Below are 25168 nucleotides of genomic sequence, written 5' to 3'. Positions count from 1 at the left end.
TTTTCTGAGAGAAATAACAGCCATAAAAATAAATGTACAGGGTAACACTCCACCTTTGGAACACTATTTTTAAAGTATATCAGCCAGAACAAAAGAAAATGAGTATGAAAATTTCCTACAGCTATTAGGTTTAGATATAATTTCTTTTCAAAAGTTAAGCTGGGGGGGGGGTGGGACAAGCCGGTGCTATTCTTAGGCCCTGTCTTCTCTCTGAAATGAAATCTTGGTGGTTGATGGCACAGACTGGATGACTTACCTTATAATCAGCCCCGGTTTAATTGTCAAGAGGATCAGCCTGTGTTCCCTATAGAGGGTGCTATGACCTTGCCATGAAATTTCAAGTGAAGGGCGCCTGGGTGGCTCAGTGGGTTAAGCCTCTGCCTTTGGCTCGGGTCGTGATCTCAGGGTCCTGAGATCGAGGCCCCCGTCGGGCTCTCTGCTCAGTGGGGAGCCTGCTTCCGCCTCTCTGTCTACTTGTGACTCCCCTCTCTCTCTCAAATAAATAAATAAAATATTTAAAAAAATAAAAAAAAAAGAAATTTCAAGTGAAGCCTCTTAAACCCAGAGATGGTAGTGGGTCATGTGCCCTCAGAGTATAATCAGGAATTACTGCAATCATGTGGATGAAAATTTTAAAGTGTCTGTGTCTCTCAGTGGGGTAGGAACTAAAAGGAGAGAAGACCATGAGTCTGAGATTCAGGACACCTGCAAAACAAATGCCTTTTGAGTTTGCTTTGCAGAAATCGCTGGGCCCTGGGCATCATCAATGCTGCCTGGTAGTACTGGTACCTGTTACGAAAGCGGCCTAACAATTTGAAAGTGACCTTGAAGGAGCATAAGTAGGAGCCTCTGAAGCCCATCTGTGGGCCATGCTCATCTGCAGGGTTGCGGAGGAGGTGTGCAGACTCCTACCTGTGTCTTGTGAGGGGCTGACACTGTAGCTGTCACTCTCCTTGTCCATTGATCCTGCAGCCCTGGGCGTCGGCAGCCTCCAGTCTGTGGTGAGGGTGTGTGCTGAAATGGTGGGGTGGGGTCTGTTGAGGGTCCACTGGCTGGCGTACCGGTTTCTTGCTGTGGGTCCTGCCTTTGCATTCCTCCTGGTGGTGGGATCTGTGAAGAGCCAAGAATAACGTATTTCTTAGTGTCGAGGAGGATGCTCAGTCATGAGCAAAGTGTTGGGAGTGGTTCTCTCCAGCCAGCTCTAAGAAACCGCTGCAGGGCTCTTGCCTTCAGGAAGCCTTCCCTGACTGCCCCTGTCCAGAGAATTCGTTTCCTTTCTCTTATGGACTGAGACATTGATGTGAAATGTAAACATTCTAAAAAGTCCTGCGGGAGAGAGAACATGAGATCTGGACTCAGGAGTTATGGACTCAAGCCTTCCTCTCAGTCCTTAATGTTTTTCTGGCTCAACACACATCACCCAAACTTCTAGAGAATAACCACCATCTTCCGTGTTTGTCCAAATATGCTCCAACATGGCCTCTTTTTTATAGTTCTCATACCTTAAGGGGTTGTTATAAGTTGAATCGTGTCTCCTTAAAAGATATGTCCACATCTTAATCCCTACGACCTCAGAATGTGACCTTATTTGGAAATAGGGTCACAACAGATGTCATTAGTTATGATAAAATCAGACTGGAGTAGGGTGGCCTTCAATATAACAGAACTAGTGTCCTTCTAAGAACAGGAGGCAGACACTCAGAGGGAAGACAGCCATGGAACAAGGGAGGCAGAGATTGAGGTGCTGGGGTTGTAAGCCAAGGAATGTCAAAGGTTGTCCACAGTGATCACCAGAAACTAGGCAGAGGTGAGGAAGGACCCTTCTCTATAGGTTTCAGAAAGAGCGTAACTCTGCTGACATCTTGCACTTGGATTTCTGGGCCCCAGAACAGTGAGACAATAAATTTCTGTTCTTTTAAGCCACCCTGGTTTGTGGTATGTTGTTACAGCAGCTCTAGGAAACAATACAGTTTTATTGTGGTCTTGCATTTACTCATTGCCTTGAGTAGGACTGTTTTACTCATCAATCAACTAAATTGCAACTTCCCAGATGAGAAGAATGACACCTTCCTCTTAGTCCTTTGCATATGGTAACATTTTTTTTAAGAGAATTGTCTGAACTTTGTCCAAGACATGGGACATTCAATGTGGAGCACACACAGTTAATCGGTATCTGGATTTTGTAACTGCCACCCTCAAAAACACAGAGATTTACATATATAGAGGTAGGTGTCTGATGGGTTTCATTTTCTCTTAATCTGGAACCAAAGACAGCAGGCCGATGCACTAAACAGAGTTCTTAGTTCAGGTCTTTGGACACTAGAGTAGACCACAGCACAACAAAGCGTCTGTCTTTTCTGGAATTTTGTGGAATAAAGGAAAGGCTCCGTTACTCGGAGTGATTTTTTTTCTTGGACTCCAGGCTGAAGGCCACATAAGGTCCTAGATGGAACAGTTTCCACCACTGAATTCTCTGCTTCTCAAAAAGGAATCTTATGCAGTTATGTTTCAAGATGGCCTGGCCACCTCTCAAGACCACAGTCAATATTGACTAGTCAGCCCTAATGGAGCAGGACCAAAAGATCAACACTGAGATGGCAAACCCTTAGCATTGGGACAGTGACTTACTAATATGCCTTCATGGACCTGGAGGTCTCTCTGGGGCAGGGGTAAGGGTGTTCATCCTTGGGTCCATTCACAGAGCCTACAATAATCTCTGGTACAGAGTTCCCTGGATGAACCCACCAGAGCCCAAGATCATTTTATGGGTGAGACAGTGGAGGCAGAGAGAAATGACACAGCTATTAAGTGGTAAATAGGGAGCCCAGGACGGCATGGGTTGGCTCAGAGATTGTCCAGCACTTGACCACAAATATCCCCACCCTGGACATCTAAGTGTCTAATACAGTGTTGCCGTGACTCTGCCTCCTTTGTAATGCCATTTTGGATCATGGGAGGCAGACACTTAGAAGTGGTAAAAGGAGTTTCCTTTTAAATGGAGGATTTTCCTCTTTGCGAATTCTAGTTATTGGACTTTGAATCTAATCCATCATTCTACAGTGCTGGAGAGAAGCATTAAGATGGCAGCCAAATCGATATATTTTAAGATTTCCTGGGTCATCAAAATGCTTCATCTCGGTGCATATTCTTTGGGGCATTGATTTTAAGACAGGTTTCATCCCTTTCTTGCAAAATTCCACAGAAGAATTTATTGGAAGATGTATTTTTTTTTTTGCCTTGATTAGAATGTAAATGTGTTAGGCTCGAGCGCCAGGCTCTCTGGACAACAAGGTATGAATGATGATTGTGCTTCTCCACTGAAATGCTGAGAGAGAGGTCCTCAAAGAGGTAGAAAAGTATTCTCACGGGTAGGAGGCTAAGTATCTTCCAGGTATGATGGACTTCCCAAGGAGAGCTTCAGTAAATGGAGCTTGTTATTTAAATGCTAATGAAACTTTTCCAAAAAATTACCCTGTCCCTTACATAAGATTTGAGGAGTCTCATTTTTTTTTTAAATTTTTTTGAAGGTTCTCATTTTTATTCTTTACGTTTCTTGCAACTACAGCCATGGATCAGATTTACTCCTGGCACGGATGTTTGGGTGGTGGGGTGGGTGGGAATCTGTTTGATCTTCCCACTTCAAGGACGCTATTTTCTTAAACCCCCAAACTCCCTCCTGTGTTTCCTCCCACTGACCTGCCCACCCCTAGTGGGGCAGGACCGTAGCCCCTTTCTCACTGAGATCACCCTGTGTGGAAAATTCCATGGTCACGTTGTACATGCCAACCTCTATTCAAAGCCGGAACTCTTTTCAAGTTAATTTTGTTCATTATCCTTTTTTTTCTAGATGAGGACAGTTTTATCAGTGGCCTGATAACGCTGGAAATATAGGTCATGATATTACTTTCCCTAAACCACAGGCTGCAATTCTGTTCTGCTCTAAGCAACCATCCTAGAGGCAAAATTATCTCAGTAGGTAGAATATTGGGGTGGTTGACACACTTTTTTTTTTTTTTTTTTTTTTTTTTTAATAATCAGGTTTTGGGAGCTGTTTTGTACCTGAGCTGAACTCTTTGGTATGGTAGCTCCTAAGATAGCAGCTAAAGTAAAAATCTGACTTGGCATCTACTTGGTAACCTCCTTTGTAGGCCCTACCAGGTAATCTACTAAGGAAATGTTGACATTTACTGCCCCTGCATGGAAAGCATTTTATTTGGCTCCCTATCATTCTGATACAAATGCACCTTAGTGATGAGCCATCATGTTTGTTAAACAGCCAACAAATTAGAAGATAAGTGATACCAATAACTCTTGGCCTTCAAGACTGGGTCTAAACCTACAGTAAGCTTTTCTGCCCACTGAATCAAATTATTTTAATCATCCTGAATTTGGGATAAGAGAGGATTTTGTGGCTAATAGGGTTATAAAACATGTCATGTGTACTGTGATCTGGGTATTAATCTGCTTTTATTCTCTGGCATTTGCTGTCCTATCTTGTAGGGGCTGTGGCCTCCGCTGCACGTGGTGATGACGTGGTGGGGCCTGAGCATTCCCATCACATAAGGAACAAATATTTACCAAAGGTTCATTACATACGGGATTTCCTGGCCTATATCAGGTATTTTCCCGTAGTATGGTGTTGAGTACAGTTCTGGGTGATAGAGTGTGCCTTGGTTTTCAGAGACTCAGTGAAAAAAGAGTCGATGCACGCCGGGACCTCTCCTTACTTCTATATGCAAATCTTCTCAGTCCCCAGATGTCCTCTAAGAAGCACCCACCCCACGGAGCAGCAACAAAGAGCGGCTGAGTTAGGTTGCCTGCCTTTGACCCAGTTTCACTACTTGCTGGCGGTGAGCTTCTCAGATGTGCCCACTTTCCTCATCTTGGAGAGCGGACTTATCACCTCACCCACCCATAGGGCTGTTGCGACACATGGAAGGGGGAGCTCAATAGATCTCGGGGCCTGGCCTGATTCCTGAGTGACAAACACTTCGAAAGGGTTGGAGCGCATCCTGCTTATTGGGAAGAGGGTGGGGGGAGATTTGGTGCATTGATCAGGAAGGCTAGAAACTCAGTTTAGAGAGGGTTTGGCAGAAAAAATACACTCATTAAAAAATCAGGACAAGGGGCACCTGGGCGGCTCATGGGTGAAGTGTCAGCCTTTGTCTCATGTCATGATCCCAGAGTCCTGGGATCAAAGCTCCCAGACCCCCTGGGGTTCAGTGGGGAGACTGCTTCTCCCTCTCCTGCTCCCCCTGCTCATGATCTTTCTCTTTCTCTCTAATAAATAAATAAAATCTTTAAAAAAATCAAGACCAGATGCTGCAGAGTTCCCATGCTTCAGCTGAAGGGTAGGGCTGTTAAGGACAGGCGTGCTTCCTAGTCATTCCCAATCTAGCCCTCTTTGCATCAAGGGTGCTTGTACCTGCTCTTGGTCCAGATGGGTGGGTGGTGTCAAAGGGATGACTTCCATGTAAATATGACCTCAAAACCCAGGTCAAGTCTAACATGTTTCACTTCACCCTTGCACAATTTGTTTATGCCCAAGAAAGTTGATTCAAGTTCTCCTGTGATGATCTCATTGGTTGTCTCCATGGACTGTGCTGGGAGACCCTGTGTACATACCTGCAGCCTGCAATTGGCTGGCTCCAGACCTCCAGCCTATCAGATGTCTTACGAAATGGAGAACAGAGAGGCCAGGTGGACTGCCTGCATACTGTCTAAAAGGTTAAACATCCTTTCTTTTCCATCCCTTTTACTCTGATTTCAGAACTTGACAGTGGACTGATAATTAAGTATGTTTACTGCGTGCCTACTGTGTGTCAGACCCTGCAGCTGGAGCTGGGGGTGGGGGACACAGACACAGACACCAACAGACGCTCCTCTTTGTCCTGTACCCTAACCCACAGGGACAGACAGGGACACAAAGAGCTGCAGACATAGCCAGGGTCTCTGTTTCCTCTGGTTGAAGAGTTAAATAGCCCATTGTTGGGATTTCTCCCAACCTCATAATGAATCCTTGTTGCAAGTTGGGAAAACTGAAAAAAAAAAATGCCTAGAAACATAGCTTCTATGATGAAGTCATGATAGTGTGCAAACAACGTATTGTAGATGCTCTTCTTTAAACTAGAGAGCCCTGACCTTGACGACGCTGTCCTAGCATCATTAGAACAGAGTAATAATGCTGCCTGCCGCTGAGGAAGCAGACTCGAGATCCTTCTCTGCACATGTGCCCAGCTGCGGTGTGAAGAACCAGCCGCACGGGACCGAGAGCACAGGCGGCAGCACATGGGCACCATGACAGACTCGGGGGCACAGGGCGCAAGCGGAGGGCTGGGGGTCACCTGCGGGGGTGGGGGGCGACCCCCCACTGTTTCCACTTCTAAATGAAAAATGGTATTTCTTAGTCCCTCCTCATGTGGTTCTGGGAGGAATATTTAAGGAAAAACCCATCCCGAAGATTTTTTATTGATAGAGAATGTTGTGCAGACGTTATTAAAGGAGTAGCTCTGAGGTTTGTTTGTTGATTGGTTGGTTGGTTTGGACTAGGGACTGAGGCATGCGTTTGAGGAGCTCTGCCTAGTGTTTGTAAACACCGCGGGATGAAGTTCACCCCAAAGGAAGGAAGCAGCGCTCTGGAAGCTGTGGTTGCTTCAAGGTGATGGGATCATCAGGCTGAGCCCTGTGCAGAGCCTCCCAGTATGACACGCAAACTCCCGAGGCTGGCCCAGGAGGCCTGGAGACCAGGCCAGCTCTCTCTCTGGTTCCTCCCCTCCCCCCTCCCCTGTGGCTCACTGCATTCCTGGACGCCTCTGCCCCAACAGGCCTTAGGAGATTTTCCCTTCTCCTCAATGGCGGGCTCCCCAGATTCGTGCTCAGAGTCGCCCCTCCCCTCCTCCCCCACACCCCCCCCAACTCACTATCTCACTGTTTCTTCATCATATCCTGTTTTTCCCTAGTTCTCTCAGGTAAATGAGAAATGATGGTGTTCTTTGTGTGCGTCTGACTCCTGCGCTAAGATGAAGTGAATGTCTCTTTGGGTCTCACGACGTGTCCCCATCACTGGGCCATATGTCAAGTAAAACCTTAGTCAATATTTTTGGGTCTGAATGTGCACATCCTTGCAGCTCCCCAGCTGTGCTTCTGGGGTTACAGGTATGAGAGACGCGGACATGCTGCCCGTGTGCCTCCAGCCTTCCACTTGCCTCTTGCTGGTTCTAGTTTCTGCTTAGCACCGACATTCACATCTCTGCTGATATTTTAAATGTCCTCGAGTCAATATGTCCATTAGTCAGGTGGGGGTGTGATCATGCAGCTGGGAGGTCCCCAGTGCTTTGGTGAAAGTTCCCTCTCCTCTATCACGGCTGGCCTCTGTTAGCTCTGCCAGTCCAACATTGAAGGGGAGGTGGGGACGCTTGCTCATTTTTCCCGGCAGAAAGAAGTCGAGTGCTGTGAGTGTGGCAAGCTTGAGAGGTCCTGTCCCATGGCATTAAAGGCCAGGGACACACACAGGTCTAACACTTGGGGAAGTATTTCTCTGAGAGGACTCTGGACAATCAGCATCAGAATCTCCCAGAATGTCCTTTACATTGTGGACTCCTGGGCCAAATGGGTCAGAACCTCTGGGGATGGAACCCTGGAATGGGGTTTTGAACAGACATCCTGGGTCATCCTGATGCATTTAAGAGTCTGGAAACCACTACCTGGGCACCTGTCCTATTTCCTCTGCCTCTTTCCTATTTTCCTGCTAATGTCTCCATCAGCTTCCATGCTGCCTGGCCATGAACCTCTGAGGTCATGAATTCATCCATTTTAGTCCCCGGGGTCTGTAGTCTTTCCCCCACTGCACAGTAATCAGTGGCTCAGAAACCCATCAGGGCAGCCTCCTGAAGTGTCTAGACCCTGGACCAGGCAAGTGATGATGGGGAAGCCAGTAGCTGGAGAGAATGCCAAGGACCATGAAGCAGTTCTTAAGGGCAAGGCTCTCGCTCCTACTCCCTTGCACAGTTAACCCTCCCTCATGGCCTGTTCCGGTCTTCAGTGTGTGCGAATGTCATTAGGGAAAGAAGGGGGTGAGGTTAGACAAAAGAGGAAGTAAAAGATATCTTTAGCATGTTCTTGAGGACAATTTTTCAAATGAATTTCAGTAACATTTCAAGCCACTTTCAAATTACAATGTTATTAGGAACCAACCGGTTTCCTTCATGATGCTTGATGCATTTCACAAATGCCTTTCGAGTTGGAATTTATGAAAAGCGGTTTTTAACATCGTAATATTTATTTTTCTAATTATAACAGTCTGAGAATGTAACTTTTTGCAGAGCGATTAGAGATTTAAAAGCTAGACATCAAAGCTTTCAAAAAGATAATAATCGGGACATCAATTTCTCAGTCTTTAAAGAGATTTAGAAACAATTTCAATTATGAAGGAGTAAGAATGTCTAATTAAGAAGCTCTAGATACATATTAAGAGATTTAATTTCATGGCAGTAATTAATTCCCATATATTATGGATGCAGATATTAATAACTAAGTCAAACATAATCCCTGGATTAGGCAAGACTACAATTTTTCTCAAAAAGCATGTGCAGGAGGAAAGCATAAGGTCCAAGGACAGACCCACAGCTCAATCTTGGCTTCACTCTGCATTGTGTATACAACTTTGGGCTTGTTGACCTAACTTCTCTGAGGATCCCTTTTTTTTTTTTTACCTGTAAAATAGAGGCTATCATATCTATTCATACCCGTTATAAGTAGGTACCTTGCAGGGTTGCTTTACAGATAACGTACAGGACATAGCCTTTTAATCCTAATCCTGGCACAGAGTACATACTCTCTAATGTTAATTACCTTCCTGTTTTCTAGTGTCATCCAAATTTAAAAAAAAAAAATTACCTCGACCTGGAATTTCTAGCACTTTCATAGTAAATCACTACCAAGGGTTATTGGGTTCAACTGACACAATTTGGATACCAGCTCAGACCGGACAGTAAAAACTCACTGTCCCAGTGAAAGCTGCTATCATATGTATTTATTTCTGAGACACGGGGCCAGTGAGCCCCACCTCCGTCTGACGGGGACAGAGCATCAATGTCTTGTCAGCATTGCCAGCAAACACACACACGGTCTGCGCCGCCTGACCACTTACTCGTTCCTGGCCGTGCGTCCGAAACATCCACCAGGGGCCCGGTGGCTTGCGACACTGACTGGTAGTGTACCGTGTGCGTCACCGTCAGGGACTTCTGCTTCGCTGCCTCCCCAAAGTCAGCATCCGTTAACAGGACCGTGGAGCGATCGTCTGCAGAATGGCAGGGACACAGGAAGCCAGACACGTTTACCCCCTTTCCACGTCTCCCTCGCCGTCCCTCCCCAGGCCCTTGCGTTATCGCTCATTACAACAACAGTTATGACCTCGGCTAAAACAGCAAAAACAAGTCAAAATGCAAGCGCTGCATTAGAACCGCTGCAGAATGCTGAAAAGAGGTTATCTGTAGGGGTTGGCTTTCTGAGTGTGGACGTGAGAGAGGCGCCGGAGAGGGCCTTCTCACGAAGCGAACACTGATTTGGGGAGGCTTCTTGCTGCTGCTGACTGTTTAACAGAGTTCGGGAATTCTGTGTTTGGCAAAGCCTCAGATGGAGCTGTCAGCAGAGAAGCGGGCACCACCCCGTGATGGGGCTCCGTTGCAAGTCAGCTCTGTTTCCAGGCTTAGAAGAACCCCACCACAGCTGTCTACACTCAAGGGGCTCTCACGCCGGCCAGGGTTTGGGGTTGGGGGAGTGGAGGGGAAGAGAAGGGCTCTTCTTCCGAGTTTATTGATTCCTCTGTTTGAGAGAGTCTGAGGCACGTTCCCCTCCTTCCCACCTCTTCTGAGCTTTAATTACTCTGGAACGTCCTTTAATTAACTTCTCGGAATGACTCACTTGTCAGATTTCCAAGCCCAGTTGGCTTCCTAAGGTTAGGGAAGCAGGAGACGGTTCAGATGGATTGGGAGCATTTTAGTGCATGGAAAGGAAGCAGTTGGTTGAGCTGTGTGTCATTATTTGGTTGTCTCAAGATTTTCATTACTTTGTTGCGATACTTTCCACACTTCCTTAAGAGCTCTTTTACTCCAAGGGAAGCTTCCGTTAGGATATGTGGATATATTCATACATTTTCAAGCACCATAGCCCAGGATGTTGTTCATATGAGTTTATCAGTCAGCTGGGACCATGCTGTGGCGTGCCTTGACACAGGAATGGTGATGTGAAAGTCATAAACAACACAGTTAGACTTCTGTGCCCAAAAAAGGCCCTGAACAGAATGAACCTTACAAAATCCAATTACTCAGGCTCTGGCAGGAGAGGAAAGCCTCTTGAAGTTAGAATAAAATTTTTTGGCAGGAAGACAGAGGAGAGACTGCCAAGGTGTCTGCTGGCATCCCAGCGTGGGATGCGGCGTGGGCTCCCACTGCAGTAGGAGCCACGGCTTGGTGCAGGGGGTCACGCCGCAGCCTTCCCCTGGTCCCCACACTGGGCAGGCTTTCTCCAGAAACGGGTTCTGACAATTGGATCTGACAGCAGAAGCCCAACATCTACATTTGTTTTTCACTAATAATACAGATGTGTTCTGGTTTCTGATACGTAGCCCTGCAGAGAGCACTCCTGATTATCTGTGGCACTAGGGTACAAACTCTTAATGGGAAACTTCAGGTGTCTGTCAGTGTGTGAGGCTAACCTTTCCTTCTGGCTAGAAATTAATGGCGTTCTCCTATTGGATTCTTGTAGTCAGAGGCCAGAGTGTTTTAAAGCATCACATTTCTACTTCCCAATAATTAGAAAATGCCATCGACCAACTGTCAAGCATCACCGGGAGGTCAATGATTCTTGGTGATCAATGATCCTGTAAATAATAGGACACATTTCAGGTGAAGGGCAGTGACTATGGGCAGCACGATGGGCAGACCTTTCTCTGGTGTTAGGCTAGCAATGACTACCTATTTTAACCACCGTGGGGACAAGGTTAACAAGTCTGATGAGGAACCTTTACCGAAAGTTGTAACTATATCATAAGGTCAAAGGAATTATATTTTGATTTCTGAACTGATGTTTCGAAGGAAATTTTGGTTTTCATGCCCAAACTATTGAGTTCAATAAGAGAGATTCCAGCTGTACTCCTGAAAGATAAAGATGGTCAGGAGCAAAGCACAGTGCTTTGTCTTGACGTGAGCTGGCGAATAAAATCTTGTACATTTAGGATGAGTAGTGAGCACTCAGACAACACGGTAGCATTCAACTGAATTTGGTTGATTGACGGCCATACAGGGCTTGACCAACCTTCTTCAAGTGCTCTTATGCCTGGGCCAAACTTAAAGCCAGCAAGAGCAGTTCAGGCCTTAGGATTTAGAAACCTTTAAGCCGAGATGTCTCTGCTGTTCTATTAAAACATAATCATGCAGGAAGGGGCAAGGAGCGATGGAGACGTTCTGCCAATCTGGCCATTTACTACTGTTTTCCTGGCAGGAGGCTTCTAGCATAGGTGCCAGGAGTGGGGTCGTTTTAGCCAAACCACAGGATAGGGTTGCCCTGGGACCAAGTGCCAGCAAACACCTTCCAAAAAAAACACAGAGTGAAGTTTCAAAAGGGCCAGATTGGGCAACCTGTCTCAGAGTCTGTTTCCATGGATACTGGAAAGCTGAGTGATATTTCTAAGGTGAGTGCTTCTGGGAAGTAGCTTATTTTTTTTTTTTTTAAGATTTTATGTATTTATTTGACAGAGAGAGATCACAGTAGACAGAGAGGCAGGCAGAGAGAGAGGGAGAGAGGGAAGCAGGCTCCCCGCTGAGCAGAGAGCCCGACGCGGGACTCGATCCCAGGACCCCGAGATCATGACCCGAGCCGAAGGCAGCAGCTTAACCCACTGAGCCACCCAGGCGCCCCGAGGGAAGTAGCTTATTGATACAGAAGCAGGTGGTGACAGTCACAGGAGGCTAAGCTGGTGGCTGGGTGGGTGTCCTGCCCTGGTTCTGCGTAATCTCTCAATGCCCCAGTTATAAAGTAGTATCTTTTTCCTACATTGATTGGGTGGGTTAAATGAAATGATGCACATAAAGTGCTTATAAAATAGATGACATTAGAGAGCCCTCAGTAAATGTTAGCTGTTCTTCTGATCATTATTGCAATGGGAATATAAAATCTCTGATTCTGGAATGAATACATCTGTGGCAGAAGGCAATGTGGAATGGCAGATTTTGAATGGGGAGGGCTGGAAGGAGTCAGGATAGTGGGGTTCTGGGAGAACCAGACATGGAAGGCCTCCAAGTGAAACACGGATCTGGGTGTTTCCCAAAGCACTGCCAAGGAACCCATTCCAGGGCGTATGTAGGGTGCTGAGGGATGGTGAAGAGGTGGCCCGTGCAAAGACACTTGTATGTTAAATGCTAAGTAGAGTTTAAATGTTTTCTTCAATGAAGGCCTTATTGGAGCTGAAGAAGGCACTGAGTGGATTTCCAGAGAGGGGCTTTAGTGTGTGGTCCTTCTAGGTTTATTTGATTACAGGTGTTTGTTCTTTGGAGGATCACCAATAGTGTCTCCAGAAAAGACCCAACACGGATCAAGGTTGGGGAACTCCTGTTTCAGGTGACCTCTGAGCTACGTGTGAGTTAATTTCCCCTCCATATTTGCTGGTATTTATTATTATCCTCAATAACAATCATCTCCCTTCTACCTTTGCTCATGTAGCTCTCAAGATGTTCCCATAACTACCATAACTACTGGGGTTTGGGCTGAGAGGGCACGGCTGTAGCAGACACATTGTGTAAAGCCAGGAACAAGACCCCTTACCGATGGTCTCCATGGTGTCTCTCTCTTCAATCAAAAGCTGAGCCCTGGGTATGTCAATGTGCATCCTCAAGGTCTGCTGTTGCTTGCTCAAGGTGTCCGAGGTCCGGGTATTCTTACTGGGGATAAAATAGAGGGGATTTATGAACAAACGCAGTTCAGGCTTACATGATGTCGGCAGGTGCTTATATATCAACTGGGTTTAGCATCCAATTATTTGAATACCTTGTGGGAAGGGGAGGGGGAAAAAAGCAAGGAAGGAAAAGGGGGAAAGGAGAAGGAAAAAAATATTTTTCCTTCTTTCAAATGATATTTATAATATGAACCTTCAACAGTCAGTTGCGAGATTCAAAGAATGAAAACTGTCAATAGAAATTGGTTCCATTTTGATAGAACTTTTGGAATTTCCCCTTTCTCATGTAACGGTAAGTAAAACAAACAAGAAAAAAAGGTGGTTTTTAAACCAGCAACACTTCCATTTGTCAGACATGAGATGATCCGGTGGCGGCAAGGGAGAAAGCGTGTGTGCTGGCTGCTCGTTGGGTGGGGTTTCTACTAATGGATTTGTATTTACATCTGGTGTCATTTTATTTTTGTTCCAGTGACAAATCTTAAACCATGTTAACTTCCCTGACACTAGTTTATCCTAACTCGTATCACATTTTAGAATTCAACTACTGTAAGAATTTGTGTACCAGAAAATTACTCTCAGAGTGAGCTGTCTTCTAGAAGTAAATGAAAATAGGTGGTAAAATGACATGGGATAATCAAATTCAGTCAAAGCCTACAGAAAAAAAAATAATAATCTGCATGTTTCACAAAAACACACAAAAAGTCAATAAAGGCTTTAATTAGAAATCTGCGTCACGGGAGGGATTGTGCAGTTTTTACAGAGTTGTAAGGATTGAGAAGATTTCAAAATAATGTATAGTTGACCCCTGAAAAACACAGGTTTGAACTGGAGGGGCCCGCGTGGATTTTTCTCCAAAAACACAGCCTGGTACTGTAATATTTTCTCTTCCTTATGGTTTTCCTAATAACATTTTTTCTATAGCTTATTTTATTGTAAGAATACAGTAGATAATACACAGAGTACGCAAAATGTTTTAACTGAGTGTTTATATTATGGGTCAGGCTTCTGGTCAACAGTAGGCTACTAGCAGTGAAGTTTTGGGGAAATCGAGAGTTATGTGTGGATTTTCACCTGTATGCGGGGGTCAGCACCCATAATGCCTGCATCATCCAAGGGTCACCTGTATATTCAAACAACTTCTAAGGACTAACGATCATTCAAAATAATTCATCGATGTGATAAACTATGGCATCCATAAATCCAGCCAAAATCGACTTTGAGAAAGATTTCTACTTCACTCGATGATTTACCTCTGTGTTAGTTACTTTTAGTAGAAAACAATAAGAGGGTATCCATGCTACTTCTGAAGTGTTTTTCTTCTCAACTAAGCATTCACCAGGAGTCCTGGATCCTTTCTTGTTGATGACGACTCACCTACCTCTGAACCCTGTAGCTGAAGGAATGTTAATAATTTGAAGGTCAAGTTCACACAAGAACCCCTGTAGACATTTGCATGTTGAAGACTGGGGTGATATTCTGAATATTTTGTAATAGCCCTTCCCTCATTTGAGTATAAACAAAAGAACCTACAGAAACGACATCTTCCGAAAGGTGCATCATTCCTTCTTAGGACTTGATCTTGAACCAGATTTCTTGCTCTGCAAAGGAGTAACTGGGTTATGTAGCTAGCGCATGCTAATTATGCAGAGCCCAATTTGAACGTTTGGCCTGAATTTCTCACATGGTCTATATGCTTTTTGAAATTATTTACTTAACTGCACTTTCACTCTGTGTGCGTGTGTGTGTGTGTGTTTTACAGCATAGATTCTAATACTTGTGTGAAGTGAAGAACATTTTGGTGACTTGGGGGCCGCCGTTTAGACAAGTTCTATTTCCACAAAAACAGATGGGGAACTGCTCCTCTGTGAGTATCTGAAAGGTCTGTTTAGAAACTCCACTAGGGACTTGAGCTTGTCCTTGCACCAAAAATAGAAATGTGAGCTAGTTCCTTCTGCTCATCATGAATAGTTATGAGGCAGATCACGGCTGCTCTATTAAACACTATGAACCCAAGCACAGACTGTACTTAACAATAAGGGGACCACTGTCAGGCTGACACGGGAAGCATGCTAAATAGCCACTGTGTCCCACTGTGGTGGGTACGAGGACTTAGAATATGGTTGAACTTCATAGACAAAGACAATCAAAGCTGGAAGTAAATTTCTCCTCCTCCTTGAAGGAATGCATGCTGTCAAGTCCTGTAGCAAAAGGCATGAACTTGGCCCAGCAAACCTTGAGCTTCAGGAGCTAACTCTTCCTCTCTCCCTTCGCACTGTGGTCCCCCTTGCTTTGAGGAAGTGGCCATGGGGCTCCCTCCCTGGTTTCAGGGCTTGATGCAGGTGCTGTCTCCTCAATGGAGCCAGGCTGGCCCAGCTCTGGGCACTGCTGATGCTTCCCCTCCCAGCCCTCTGTTGCGTTTTTTCTCAGCACTGAAAGCTCTTGAGCATGTGTTTAATTGACTTATCTTGGTTGTGATCCATTTCTTCCACTGGGATAGGAGCTCTTCAAGGGGTAGCCCCTTCCATTCTGCCCCTGTATATCCCTGTGACTTAGAGCAGTGTGTGGTCGGAGTAGGTGCTCAATAAATGTTTGTTGAAGCTTGTTGAATAAACCCTGTTGTTTGGGGGGTACAGTGGGAGTGAGTGGCAAGTCCCAGAGGCAGTAATATTCTTCTCATTTAAAGGGTTATTAGGTCTCAGCTTTCCTAATGTGGCTGCCATAGTCTATAATCTATGGTTCTAGGAAGGCTGATTCTCTAAAATTATAATAATTGGTCATTAAAACAGCAGCAAAACTGCTCCCCCACCAAAAAAAAAAAAAAAAAAAAAAAAAAAGAAAAGAAAAGAAAAGAAAACCTATTTGAGGAAAACTCATTTGTGAAAAGATTCTGGATGTTTCCACTGTAGGAACAAAATCGCATCTTTTTGTGATATGGGATCATGCCAAGTACGTTAGTTATTATTGAAATATAATCTTCCACTATCCATTTGCCGTCTGGTTGTCTGATTAAAATGACAGAGAGCTGACCCTCGTTCACCGAATACGGTATTTCCCAGCTTAGCCAATAAATTACTTGCGGTTGTTAAAACTCTTTAAGGTCTTAATATTTCCTTAAGCTTTGTGAGGAAAAAAAAAGCAATGAAAAAGTCTGCACATCACCCACCTTCCCAAATATGATATTATGATATGAAACATTCCATAAGTTTAGAATAACTAACTGTAGGGCTATCAGGAACTCATTATAATAGTTCAGTGTTTTTTATTTTTTTAACTCTGTGTCTTAAAATAGGAACATCAAAAAGGCTAAACTCATTTACATTCACAGTTTGAACCCTTCTTCACGCTTTTCCACTTTCAACTCTGAATAATACTGGTCTTCGGATGTTAACCACGTATTGGCTAATGCCTCAGAGCAGCCTAGTCTTACCTCTTAGAAGGCTGGTATTTTGCTTTAAATTACGTTCACATCAACATAAAAGAAAGAAAATCCTTTTTATCTTAGGCCTGGTGGGTAAAGTCTCTCTTCTTTCTCTGTGGGGCGTGATTTGCTTGGGTGAAAAGAGGCGTATGCAGAAGCACGAGGCCCCGTGACGGGAGACGGGGGATGACACTGTGTGGGGGATACCCTGGCACCAGCTCATCTGTGTTTGTCCCACAGTAGCATCTGCCTTCCTGGCCCTCGGACAGCTAATCCCACTAAAGTATGCAGATACACTTTTTGTGGAACATGGTTGGAAAATATGTTATCTTCACCAAGATCCCAGAATGGAAAAGCTAGGGACAATTGTAAATTGTTAGCTTTAGATGTGGAAAGTAGAGCATACAGGGGAAAACGACTGGCCCAAGATCACAGAACCAGCACGTGGCAACATGAAGTCTACAACGCAGGCTTGCGGCTCTATGTTCTCCTGCACCAGCCTGCCAAGTTCTCCATTTCCCACGCAAGCAGCAGCGATGATGAGAGACAGCAGTTCTGTAGCCTTCTCTACACCAAGAGATGTGACTTGCCTCGATTTTCTGGACCGCATTCAAAATATGGTTGGCCCTCTGATCTCCAGGCAGGTGACAGGGTCTTTTGATGCTTGGCCCCACCAACTTGCCAAACTCAGATTGAACAGACCCTTCATGATGGAAAGCATTGTGTTTACTTCTAAATTAATCCCATAAAAATCCACCTATTTGAGAAGCTTGGAGATTCTCTCCCTTTTCAATCACTGTACCTTCTGGGGGAAAACCACCTCAACTACCTTAAGTGGAAGTAATTATTAGCTTGAATGGTCCTAATTTCATGTTGGCAACTGTTAACCTCAAATACCACTATTAATTCCTGTTTTGCTCAGCAGGTGGTCTTTCAACCACAGTGATTGACCTGTTAACGAAGAAGATGCTTTTTGATGTCTTCCTTGGGTCTAATAGGAAGGGGGAGGTATGTATTCTAGGACATCAGAGAAGCTAATACCAACTCATCCTAACCAAACAGATGTTGAACATGTCCGAAAACACAGATTCCAGTGTCATGGGCTTTGGGCAGAGACATGATCTCTGGTTGAAGAGTGGTAGAAGGAAGTGGCTGGAAGGTCTCTGGGAGGGCTGCAGGATGTAGGCTGTAGTACAAACCAGTGAAGTGGACTGGGGTAGAGACAGGGATGGTGACCTGTTACACAGAGCAGAAGTCATGCCCAGTCTACAGGCATCACTTGATGGACCTCCAGACAGCCTTTATCTCTACACCGTGCCTAGTATGGCCAGAATATTTTCAACAGAAGTCAGAAAACCATAATTTTATATGAAATCTCTTAGGAGGGCAAGCGATGTGATGAGCACTGGGTGTTATACATAATTAATGAGTCACCGAACACTACATCAGAAACTAATGTGTTTCTAATATGTTAGCTAATTGAACATAATTAGAAAAGAAAAGAAAGAGAAAAGAAATCTCTTGATTTCTAAATGTCATCAATGAATTCATATTTTTAAGTCTACATTAGAAAGTTTATTTTATTTGATAAATAAGCTACTATAAATTGAATGACTGGCTTTTTTTGTTTGTTCGTTTTTCAGATGTTTTGTCAGATTTGCTCTGCACAGGTGCATGCGTGTCTGCATGCCTTCCATGTGACCACAAAAAATGTCCCAATACTTGCTTAGCAAACAAGTACAGACTTGCATTAGAGCAACTCAAGGCATTTTATATAGATTTTCATATTCTCCTCATGCAAATTTGATCTAGAAGGATGGGTCAAAGACCCATTATGAAAGATACATATTACAGGCCATTTGCATTTCTGAGTTCTCCTCTGAGGTCTAGATTCCTGCCACCAGCTATCTGACACTTTCACAGGACACTTGGGAAGCATCCCAAATTCAACATGACCTGTACGAGCCTTTTCTTTCCCATCAACATTCCCCTTTTCCTGTCCTACCAAAAAAAAAAAAAAAAAAAAAAGTCTCTACCCTGCATCTATCTTCCTAATCCCTAACCTTCGCAAATGACACTTATATTTATTTAATTGTTCACTCCAAATATTTCCTGAGTCCTCCATATCCATATACAATGCACATAGTTTTAAAACACAGCATGACCAGGGTGCTTGGGTGGCTCAGTTGGTTAAGCAACTGCCTTCAGCTTAGGTCATGATCCTGGAGTCCCGGGATCAAGTTCTGCATCGGGCTCCCTGCTTGGCAGGGAGTCTGCTTCTCCCTCTGACCCTTTCCCCTCTCACGTTCTCTCTCTCTCACTACCTCTCTCAAATAAGTAAATAAAATCTTTAAAACAAAGCAAAACAAAACAAAAAAACCACAGTATGACCAAAAAGATGTCTTTGGAAAATGTAACCTATGGGTCAATGGCAGTTGACCTCTGCCTTAGGTCTTCAAAGATACTGGTGATATTTGAGCTGGAGGCTCAATGTGAATAATAATTTAAAAAAGTGTCAATTTTATATGCAAAAATGTGGAAAGATGTTAAATCCAACTGTGGTGGGATGGGAAGTAGGAGAGACCCCATAACCCATCCTCTTTTTCTCCTATAGTGAACATCCTAAAATGGCAGCACCATTAGGGTCCCTGACATTTTTCTTAACTGATTTCCAGACTCTGATTACCCTTTTTCATTTTTGGTTTAATCATTACAATATAAGAAAGGCCTCAAATGCAAATACTGGGGTGTTTTCTACAGCTGTAAAAATTCACTTACTTATTCAACTACTGCTATTCATTCATCAGCTATAGTGCATATGGACGATGCATCAGGCTATGACCTTCAAGACCAGACAGTGAATAGATACTTGCAGCAGAAGTGGGTGAGTGCTCTAGTGCAGGGGTGCTCACGGTGACATGGGAGCTGAGGGCAAAGAGGATCTTTCTTGATCATCCCATCTCCTTAAAAGAGTGCAATGCTCAATGCATTTCCTTTTTTTAAAAAACTTAAATTCAATTAACTAACATAGTATACTGTTAGTTTTTGGTGTAGTGTTTAATGATCCATTAGTTGTATATAATATCCAAAGCCATTTTTGGTTTTCTTTTCATTTGATTTGAAGAAGGCTCAACCTCAAAGGTGGAAACAAAAACAAAGCTACTTCCTTATAATGTGTCTTTTATTCCAGCTTAATGGGAAACATTCCACTGGGTGAGTCTGGTCAATAAGAAAACTACCAATGGCATGTGGAAAAGTATATCATTTGGTATCTGTGTATCCTATTAGGCCTAATATGGATATTTGGTACATAGAATAGACTTTATATGTCAAAAATAAAAAGTGCTATCAATTTCAGACAATTATTTAAAAAACCGTTAAAACAAGTTGGACATTATTCTTTTAAACATGATATCTGAGATGGTAGGTTTTGTTCTTACCTCATGAGCATTTCAGCTAAACTCTTTGCATCTGGGGAAAGAAAGTTAATATTAGTATATGATAAACAACTCATTAACATTCACTTAGGCATTTATGACAAATATTTTACAGTCAGATGATAATAGCCATTTTAAAATGTACCTGTAAATCCATATATCACTACTAAGAACCAAAAGATTAGTGGATTCCTGATTTCTTCTCCCTGAGAGAATATATTTAATATTTTTGAGATATATATATATACACTTGAAATATATATTTTTAAAATATATACATATATATACATATACATAAATATATATTTCAAAAAAAGTATAATACTTCAGGACCATAAAAATTCTCAGACACCTGCTAAAGTCTCTTTACAGTGCATTTATTTGCCAATTTTTGAAAACCCAATTTAATTTCAGTAGTCAGAAAATTAACATTTTCAAACTAGTTTATTTATGTAGTACACGTTCTACTCTTTTTGTTATCAAAAAATCAAAAATTAAAAGTGTATGGCACTATAGATCACTTTAAGAAGGCATTATTATAGAGATGTAACTTAAGGTTGATTAAAGAATTACATAAATGGCATATCTTGTGTGTAGATGTTTGTTTCAAATTCCAAAGTAAAAAATTTTCTATGTTTTATGTCTCCGAGGATATTGTTTACTAAGATTTGGTTACCACTCTGACAAAAGAAATTCTATCTAAAAATGATGTAGAAAAAAAATTCTACATTTTTGGTGGCATTGCTTTGAAATTCTCATCTCCCTTAAAATATAATTTGTTTTTCCTTTTACACATTTTGTCCTGGCAAAAGATGAATGTTTCCTTTCTTAGAATACAAAAGCCCTCTTCTTGCTTTTTTTTTTTTTTTCCCTATGGCTTTTTAAAAAGTCTTGATGTTAACTGTAGTATTCAATAAGCAGAACTTTCTGGAAATGGATTCAGCTATGTGACTGGCTCTCTAGTGGAGAAATGCAAATGCTGGAGCATTTTCATTTCGTCTTTCATCTTTGGGGGCTAACATTTAAGTGCAATCATTATCATGTCAGAGAAGCATGGGATTACTGAGGGGTGAGGGGCAGGGGCGGTCAGGGGGCGTGGGCAGTCAGGGGGATAACCACCCATGGGCTGGTGCCTCCATGAAGCAAAGCTCAGTCCAAGTCAGCCAGGCCAGCTCCCACCGGTAACCTCACAATGGGGCCCTGGTTTTGTGCACAGATGGGTTCAGTCTGGGAAATGAAACACTGCCTTCTACCCCACCCATATGGTGAAGCAAAGAAAGCAAACCAGCTTTTAACTTCCTAGTTCATGTCTTTCTCTGCAAAGACCAAGCAGATATGAGTTTCTTCTCTTCCTGAATGATTTAACACTTGCAAAGTAAATATATATATATCATGCCAAAAGCGTGGGATTAATTAGCTCTATGTAACAGCCAAGCAGTGGCTAGCTCAACAGTCTAAAGAAGAGGGGGAAATGTAAGGAGTACACACTGTACTTCAGCTCGTGATTAGAAGGTAAGTCAGTCTCCAGCATCTTCAGAATGGGCCTGGTTTCCTCATCTTGCTCATTATCATCATGCTTTTTCTGTTCCTGAAGTCAGCACATTTTCTGTCCCATGATTTTCTTTACATCCATGTGCTAAGGAATTGCGGCACCGACACGTGGGTGAGGAGCAGCTCTCAAACACCAGCTTGCTTTAACTGCAAGTTCTCTTTATCCACAACTAGCAAGACTCTTCATTGTGGTTATGCTGGTCCACAGCTGCAGCCACCCTGAACCATTTTGGTCCATGCTTCCCTAGGTTTATCTTGCAACAAACCCCTTTCTCTTTCTGTCTGGTTACTATGTCCTTCTCCTGATTTCATCTGAAATTCTGAAAAAAATGCCATTATTTGAAATATACTTCTTCTGTGAGTTCACCTTCGAATGTCACCAGTAGAATTTCACTCACAGTGATGGGGGTTCAACAGCACAAGGGGCACTGGGGACTGAGTGTGAATGTCTCCTGGGAGTGGACACAGGGTGGGCTGCTGTCAAAACGGAGCATGCACTAGGAATCTGGATGTGTCAGTCTCTGCCTGGGAATTACCATGCCCTCCTTCAGAAACCAGGAAATGGAGACCCAGATACATTCCAAAAATCTGCTGCAGGTGAGCGGGAATTCATAACCAATGTCTGTTGGTTCAAACTTTTTTTCCGTCACTATCCTTAACTAGGGCCACAGCCATCTAGTTCAGGTCAACCTGAACGTTGACACTCAACATCAATCTGGAAAAATCCAAGACTGCCCCCACTCTAAAGGGACCATGGGACCCAGGGAGCATAGACTCCAATGGGAAGAGAGCTCCATGACACAAAATCCTGGAATTCGAGCCCCTTCAGGAAGCAAGGAGTAAGTCAGTTTGACTGGAGAGAGAAGTTTCCAAGCGTGGTTGTGAGTTGAGGTTGGTCAAGGCATAAGGAAATGAGGAGGTGTGACTTTGTGTTACTGGCCATAGTCTGGACCAAGAGGAGGAGTGGAAGGAGGGAAGAGGTGGTGATGGTTGAGTGTGGGTGCTGTGTACTAACGCTGATCCATCCAGAGTGTGCGGAATGGGGGCTGGGGATGGGGACTTGGTGGTGAAGGTGAGAGGCTGGAGGATTGGCTGCAGTGAGGATGGGGGTGGGGAGCATCTGACGCTTGAGCAGATGGATGGTGTCTGCAAGAATCGGGACCTGCTGGGTGTGGAGGGGACAGCGGAGGGGCTGCAGGGAGTCCAGGGAAATGGCGAGATTGAGGATATGCAGGGCTGGGTGTAGGGTCACACAAGGCACAGCACAGGAGTCTGGAAGGACATGGAAGCAGCAATGTGGTTGGAGCCGGAGAGCTTGGCTTCAATCCCACCATGGTACTCGACCATGTTAGTGTCAGCGGTGGGACAGGAGGGGAGGCTGTTCAAGGCAGGACTGGAATCGAGTTCGAAAGAGATGTCAGGACTGAGATGGGGCCCAGGGTCTTCATATTCAGGTAGGGACAGTGAAAAGAGGTGACAAACCCTGGGACACACTTTTGTTTAGGGGTGAGAAGAGAGTCTGGGGCATGTGAAGAACATTTAGAGTCATGAAATCGTGAAATTGCAAGAGCACGGAAGACTCTTCAAGTCAGCCCTGCAGTAAACGTTTGCCTCTCGCCACCATGTCTTGGGCAGATACTCAAATGAGCTGGTACACCGAGCACTCCAGGGAGGGGTCGATGCTGTCGCCCACCTCCCCTCTCAGGTCTGACTCGCTATCATGTCTGTTGATCTGTCACCTCAACACGTCCCCGTGGGACATGGGCTTTATTCTCTCAGCTCAGTTGGAATCTCACGACGTGTCAGCATCCCCCTCCCGAGCCTCCCCACCTCCAGTGTGTCAGTTCTCCGAGTGACATGCGCCTGCAGGAAGGGGGATGGATGTGAAACACACCCCTCACTGTGTCACACTTGCGCTTTGCAATTCTCAAAGGGACATCCCTGCTGATAGAACTCAGCACAGAGCAAGAGCCTTCACGTGCTGGTCCCAAATGATCTTTCCAGCCCCGCTGCCCCTCACGTCCAGCCTTCAGCCCAAGGTTCTAACTCTTGCATTCTCTCAGACCGCTTGATGGGGCTCCTGGAAAGCTTCCTTTGTCGCTGCATCACATTCAGATGTGACTTGCACTGTGAAGCCCCCCAAGCCCCTCCAGGTGAAGCTGGTGACTTGGTTCTCTGGCCTTCAGACACCCTTCTGCACTACGTCCAGCACAGCCTTTCCCACTTGACATGGTGGCTTCCAGTTCCCATGTCCTCTCTCCACTGGCTGAGTCATCTTCCTCTCCAGGCTCAGTCCAGTCCCTGCTAGGCACACCATGTTTTCCTGGGGACACGCTTCATTGTGGGACGCATCTTTGTGCTCTTGTGCTGAGATCCCTTGAGCATCTTTGTGCTCTTGTGCTGAGATCCCATAACGAGGACACCTGGAGCCATTCACAAGTCATGCGAGTATCTCCAACAGCTGCGAGCCACCTGTCTCCTTTCCAAGTTGAAGTTTCTAATTTTCTCCGTCCCTCCTCAGGTGGCATAATTTCTAGGTAATTCTCTTCCTGAGACTCTCTTCTGTGAAAGACCTGTGATTTTTTATTGTCCTTCATTAAATGAGGCCCAGTGCAGAAACTGGTCATTTTTTGATATTCTCTTTCTCACACACCTGTGAGGACGCAGTGCTCATTGTGTGGGTTGCAAATGAGTTTTTACAAGTTATGCAGATTTTACAATGATCCCTATTACATTTTATCTCTTTTGTTCCAGCCTTTCAAAAACTCTTCAAATTTGGAGTCTTCCCATTAATACATTTGCTTTCCCCCTTGGAGTTCTGCCACCTCTAAAATGGGCTCAGCCTGCTCAGACCTCAACCTGGCACTCCCTTATTAGTCAGCCCCATCCCAATGCTAGTGGAGTTTGTCTGGGCATCTGCTGTTCCCTATAATTTCCTGATTGCTCACAAACCATGCTTTCTGTAACCTAGACTACCTTATTTCAATCTGTAATTTCTAGAATTTATTGTTTTTGAAAATGGGTATGGAGTATCACTCATTTCCAACACCTTTAATTTGACTGTTCAAAGATTATCCAGAAATATTTTGGGATTATGTCGTCCTTTGGGGTCTAGGGACCAGTACCACATGATATCCTTCCTCATGATTCCTACGGGGAAAGAGTCTTCTCCTTAAGTGCACCATCACAGCAGTTACTGGTGTCCATATCATGTTGCTCATCATCTAGAATTCTTGTAATAGTTTGTTGTAAACATGCCTTCCTTCCTACTAGCAAGAGATAAGAACTATTATTTTATGCAATTTCCCCTCTTTTGCTCCCATAATGACTAGAACATAGTAGGTTTTGAAAGAATAAGTCAATTTAAATAATCAGAGGCTCTGATTATTTTCTAAAGTTCCTTCCTTCCTCCCTTCCTTCCTTTTCTCATTCCTTCCGTCCTCCCTTCCTTTTCTCCTTTTCTTTCCCTCCCTCTCTCCCCTCTTCTATCCTATCCTCCTTCCTGCTCCCTCTCTGTCCTTTTCTTCCTTTTTTATAATTCTTCTTCCACATTTTATGGTGGGAATAGCACTTCTCTTGGTGCATATCAAAGCGAAGCAGACATTGAGTCGTTCTTTCTACCTGCCATCTGTTAATATGAGAACATCATCTCAAATCTTGTTCTTGCTAAGCAGTCTCTTGTGTTGCCTGTCACATTTTTTTTCCCCACAAATCTCAGCTCAATCTGAGATTTAGATTTTGTGACACCTTTCCTAAAGTCCTTTGCTACTCCTACATATCCAGCCTTGGCTCTGTGTTTCCCCGTTAATCTTT

General features: G+C 44.1%; 1 protein-coding gene across 2 annotated transcripts in view; it reads right to left on the bottom strand.

Moving 5' to 3' along the window:
- Window positions 1-25168, bottom strand: part of DSCAM (DS cell adhesion molecule) — a gene marked incomplete at both ends in the record, with an annotated part of 750628 nt that overhangs the window by 15256 nt on the left and 710204 nt on the right. For both annotated transcript variants that reach the window (XM_080825484.1, XM_080825483.1), the window contains 4 exons: window positions 913-1110; window positions 9149-9298; window positions 12820-12935; window positions 19808-19838. In XM_080825484.1, the coding sequence (XP_080681610.1) occupies window positions 913-1110; window positions 9149-9298; window positions 12820-12935; window positions 19808-19838 (495 nt within the window). The remainder of the gene's footprint in view (window positions 1-912; window positions 1111-9148; window positions 9299-12819; window positions 12936-19807; window positions 19839-25168) is intronic.

Source organism: Martes martes, assembly GCF_963455335.1.
Source record: "Martes martes genome assembly, chromosome: 1".
Lineage (NCBI taxonomy): Eukaryota > Metazoa > Chordata > Mammalia > Carnivora > Mustelidae > Martes > Martes martes.
This window is presented reverse-complemented; position numbering and strand designations above follow the sequence as displayed.